General features: G+C 47.6%; 1 protein-coding gene across 1 annotated transcript; it reads left to right on the top strand.

The window, feature by feature from the left end:
• The first annotated feature begins 574 nt into the window (after positions 1-574).
• LOC123187245 (transcription factor RAX2) lies at positions 575-3,807 on the top strand. The gene is made up of 3 exons (XM_044599051.1): positions 575-1,146; positions 1,900-2,029; positions 2,598-3,807. Exons 1-3 carry the CDS (start codon positions 1,011-1,013, stop codon positions 3,376-3,378), a joined length of 1,047 nt encoding a protein of 348 aa, XP_044454986.1. The 5' UTR covers positions 575-1,010; the 3' UTR covers positions 3,379-3,807.
• The last annotated feature ends 886 nt before the right edge of the window (positions 3,808-4,693 follow it).

Here is a 4,693-nt window from a genome sequence, read left to right as displayed (position 1 = left end):
GGAGTCCCCACCCCCTCGTACATCCGGAGCGGTATGCGGAGGAGTAGGGGACCCGTGGCCTCGCCGGCGGGGAGCAGTGGCGGCTAGGTTTCTTGTGAAAGTGGCGGCTTAGTCGTGCCTGCCTGGGACTGCATTAGTTCAGCAGATTGACTTTATCCAAGATCAAAATATTTATGATATTTCTAAAATGTTGTGATATTGAACGACCTAGCTAGTCTTCTCCGGAATTTACTATGTACAAGTGTGGAAATTTTCGTGCTGCTAGACCAAAACATACAAATTTTGTCACGAAGAAGCTACCTAGCTACAACAACTCTCGTCTTATACAATTTTCCACAATCAGTTACTATTTACTTTACGCGTGCAGGAGCTGGACAACTAGCACATCAAAAGTAATCAACAAGGCACGAAGGATTCCATGTGCAGGTGTACTTTGTTTACAGAAAGGGAGAGGCGGTGTGGGGGCAGTACCCCCGCTAGGCTACGAAATTTCGATTTGAAGCGGCCAACCAGCAAAGCGGAGGTGATTGAAACCAAACAAGCGCAAGCCTACACTTTGACTTCTTAGAGCATCCACATCGTCGTCTCTCTCATCTCTCTCTGATCGATCAACTGTCTGCTGTCAGTGTTATATATTTTTCTGCCCTCCTTTGTTGCCTTGTGCTGGCTTAGCTCTGGCCTCTCTCTTCCCCTCCCCTCAAGCTTAGCCACAGCCATAGCCATAGCCACTCCTCCTCCTTGCTTTCTGTGCCCTCCAACAATATATCTTCTCCCGGAAGGCAGTGGTTCCTCTGTCTTCTAGCTAGCCAAGCTCAGAGCTGCCTGCCTCGACGCTTCGTCTGCTAGCTAGCTCAGGCTCGGAGTGTTTAACAAAGGAGGGTTAGGAGGAGCAGTGGGATTCGGTAGCGGCTGCTAGGTGTCGCCGCTGCGTTGTATCTAGCTTTGTTTCTTCCTCCTTCTCCTCATCTTCTTCTTCCTCGCGTCGATATATCAATCCATCTTCTCACCTGATGGGGAGGGCGCCGTGCTGCGACAAGAACAACGTGAAGAAAGGGCCATGGTCGCCGGAGGAGGACGCCAAGCTCAAGGAGTTCATGGACAAGCACGGCACCGGCGGCAACTGGATCGCCCTCCCGCAGAAAGCAGGTGTGTGTGTATGAGCTTCCTGCCTTGTAGATTTCTGATGCATGTGTGTGCTGGTTTTGGTACTTTGGTTTGTGTAAGGTTATGGGTCACCCTGCTGGCCTGTCTTAACTTCTCTTGATTTATTTGCAGATGAGATTTCTTCTTCCTCTCTTGAATTTGTCCTTGATTTGCTTCTGTCTTTTCTTCTTGACTTGGGGATGATCAGTTGAAATTTGGATGATTTTTGTTTCTCACGCGTCTAGAACAAATGGTCCCTAATTAAGCATGTCATCATTGTCATGACCCATGAGTCTCTCTACTCTAGTAGTCTGGATAGAGACATCTCTCTCAAAGTCGAAATGCCGTCGTCTTTTGTGGCAACTTCTTCTTTTCCAATCTATCCGGCTTATCATTTCCCCCTAATCAATTAGGAGTACATTCACTCTACATAACAGGATCACCAAACACTTGTTCCATGCTTGAGGAACCAAACAGGCATGAGTTAATCATTCTTTCTCTTTGTTTGTCTCTCCCACAAAACCGAGTTCTCCTTGAACTAATTAGCATACAGTTTTCCAGTTTGATGCACCTACAATAACTAATGCTATGACTCCTGAATTCCATTTCTCAGACGTCTAATTTTGTGTTTTTTCTGTTATCTCTGGTTAATCATATGCTACCTATTGTTTCTATTCCCCATTTGTTCAGTATTGAACAATGAACTTCTAGCTTAATTAGACATTTCTAATGGCCTTAATTTGTTTTCACAATTAGGGTTGAGAAGATGTGGCAAAAGCTGCAGGCTTAGATGGCTAAACTACCTGAGGCCTAACATTAAGCATGGGGAGTTCACCGAGCATGAAGATAGGGTCATCTGCAGCATGTATGCAAGCATAGGAAGCAGGTACCCGAGACTGTTCTTCTTCTCTCTCTTAAGAGCATGCATGTTCTCTCACATTGTTTTGAAGCACACCCAAGTTGAAAACAATTATGAGAAATTCATGAATATATGGTTATTTATGTTAGTCCTCAAATTTCCAGCCGAGAATATGACTATCTGTGGCCTGTCTACAAAATTCCTCCTGTCAATGTTTTCTTCCATGCAGGATAAAACAAAATATTTTTTGGATAAAATTTGCAGATTTTCATGTTAAGAAAAAATTAGTTACCAAAATATCCCTAACACATGCATGACAGTTTCTGCTCCCTAGAAGAATCTCCCACAAAAGATATGTTTTCCCTATCTTGTGCTCAGAGCTTAAGATCCAAAACTATCATAGATCTAGGTAGAAGCATACTCATCAACACCACTAATGTGATTTCTGTATAAAGAAAGTAAGCTCTTGCATAGTTACATTACCCCCAAAAAGGAAACAAAACCTAGCAACAGCTCAAGCATGCAGCACAACTATGAACTATCTACTGCAGATCGATTAGCCGATTAGCATTACTCATTCTGTGGTACAATCCAGGTGGTCGATCATCGCGTCGCAGCTCCCCGGCCGGACGGACAACGACATCAAGAACTACTGGAACACCAAGCTGAAGAAGAAGCTCATGGGCTCCACCACCATGGCGGGCGCCGGCCCTCCGCCGCGCGCGCCACGGCAGAACCATCACCAACACCGGCCGGTCCTGCTGCCCTACTCATCGTCGCCCCACTCCAACTACAGCAACTTCTTCCACGGTGCCGGCGCGCTCCTCCAGCAGTCCGCGGAACCCCTAACCCTACAACCACAAGACCACTACATGCTCGGAAGTTCAGGCTCCCTGAACCCCATGGGCAACAGCAACGGCGCCTCCGCGGTACAGCTGCAGCTGCTGCACGCAACGACGGCCCACCGGCAGCTGCAGGTGAAGGAGGAATGCGGCAGCGGCGGCGCCATGATCGCGTTCGGCTGTGGCGACCAGCAGAGCTGCAGCTCGTCCGACGGGACGCAGTACGGCGGAGGCCAGTACGTGCACGGCGGCCGCCACCACGGGAAGGAGATGAGCTTCGACAACAACAACGGGTACAGCGCCTACGGAGTGTACGGCAACGGCGCCGGCGCGGTGGAGCAGGAGCACAAGCTGTCGTTTCAGCTGCAGCACCAGCAGGAGCAGCAGCAGGCGCAGCTGGACTACAGCTACGAGGAGATCAAGCAGCTCCTGATGACGGCGGCGGCGAGCGGCGCCGACGGCCTGATCCACGACTCGGAGCTGATCGGCGCGCACGCAGCCGCGGCCGCCGCCGGAAAGCTGACGATGATGTAAAAACCAGAGTAATTGAGGATCAGGACGTACGTACGCACGCACGTAAAGAAGGTCATCAAGAGGTCGAATTGAAGAAGGTGTGTGTTAATTTCTACTGCTGGCGCGATCTTTTTTCCTCGTTTCTTTTATGTTTTGCTTTGATCCGTGTAGTGAAGTGGATTAAACGCTCCCGTGTCACGGCTGCATGCATGCAGATGCACGTGGCTGACAGCCTAGCTGCGCTGTGCCGCTGTGTGTGTATGTGGGCGTGACATGGGATCAAGATTCTCTCTCTCCTCTCTCCCTCTCTCTCTCTCTCTCTCTCTCTCTCTCTCTTACTTGCTGTTACTGTTGTTGTACCTCTCTCTCTCTCTCATCTTTGTCAGCAAAAGGTATAGTGTTATGAAGTTCATATAAGTACTGTGAAAACTGACAGTGTTTGTTTGGCCAGTCCTTGACTCTCATAGCTTGGTGTGATACCACCCTACTCCATCATGGGTGTGTCCATTTCTTCTCCATGCATACATGTGTGTGCGCGCGCGCTAGCTTCGATGTGATGTGTCTGACACCCTGAATGTACTATATGATACGATCTCTCCCGGTCTCTCTCATTCACTCACTCACTCACCTGTTGATGCTGCAATGCAATGCATAGGAGTACGTAGGAGTAGGACAGCGAGAGCGCATGTGAAGGCTCACAAGTTGCGAAGCATACGCGGATTAAACTTTGTCGAGAACGTCGATTCATGTCTCGTGGATTTTTCTTCTCATACCGTTCGTCTTGTAGCCAAGATTCCATCAAACTTTGCCATGAATGTGGCAGTGATTACTTGTTTCATTTCACTGTGTTTGTTTGGCCATGAATATGGAACATCCATATTTTTCTAGCAGCTTCTCTGACCTAGACATGTTTTCTCTAATTATTATAAAAAGGCTACATGAAATCACATGTCACGCGATCGGTGGATTAGGTCCACCGCATAGAGTTTACACAAGATTTTGGGATGCTGCCGCTAGACATCCTATATGGATGGTCTCGGGTTTTCTTTTTCTCATTTTCGATAAAAGATGAAATGGCCACAAGAAGGTACTTCCCTAATGTCAAAAACGTTCTTATATTTTGGGACGGAGGAAGTATGTATTACCAAACCGGAGACAGCGGGAGCAGCCAATTGAACTAAATAGTGACAAAAACGCAGCGCAAAGTTTTTGCCTCTTGCCAAAAATTATGGAGATGGCAAGAAAAATATGAAAATAGAAATGAAAATTTACAAAATGGGAGCGTACTCAGAAAGTTTCTTTTGGAAACAGAAAGAAAATGGAACAACGTTTTCCG

The sequence above is a fragment of the Triticum aestivum genome, chromosome 2A, assembly GCF_018294505.1.
Source record: "Triticum aestivum cultivar Chinese Spring chromosome 2A, IWGSC CS RefSeq v2.1, whole genome shotgun sequence".
In the NCBI taxonomy this organism is placed as follows: domain Eukaryota; kingdom Viridiplantae; phylum Streptophyta; class Magnoliopsida; order Poales; family Poaceae; genus Triticum; species Triticum aestivum.
Note: the sequence above shows the minus strand (reverse complement) of the source record. Positions and strands in the feature narration are given on the sequence as shown.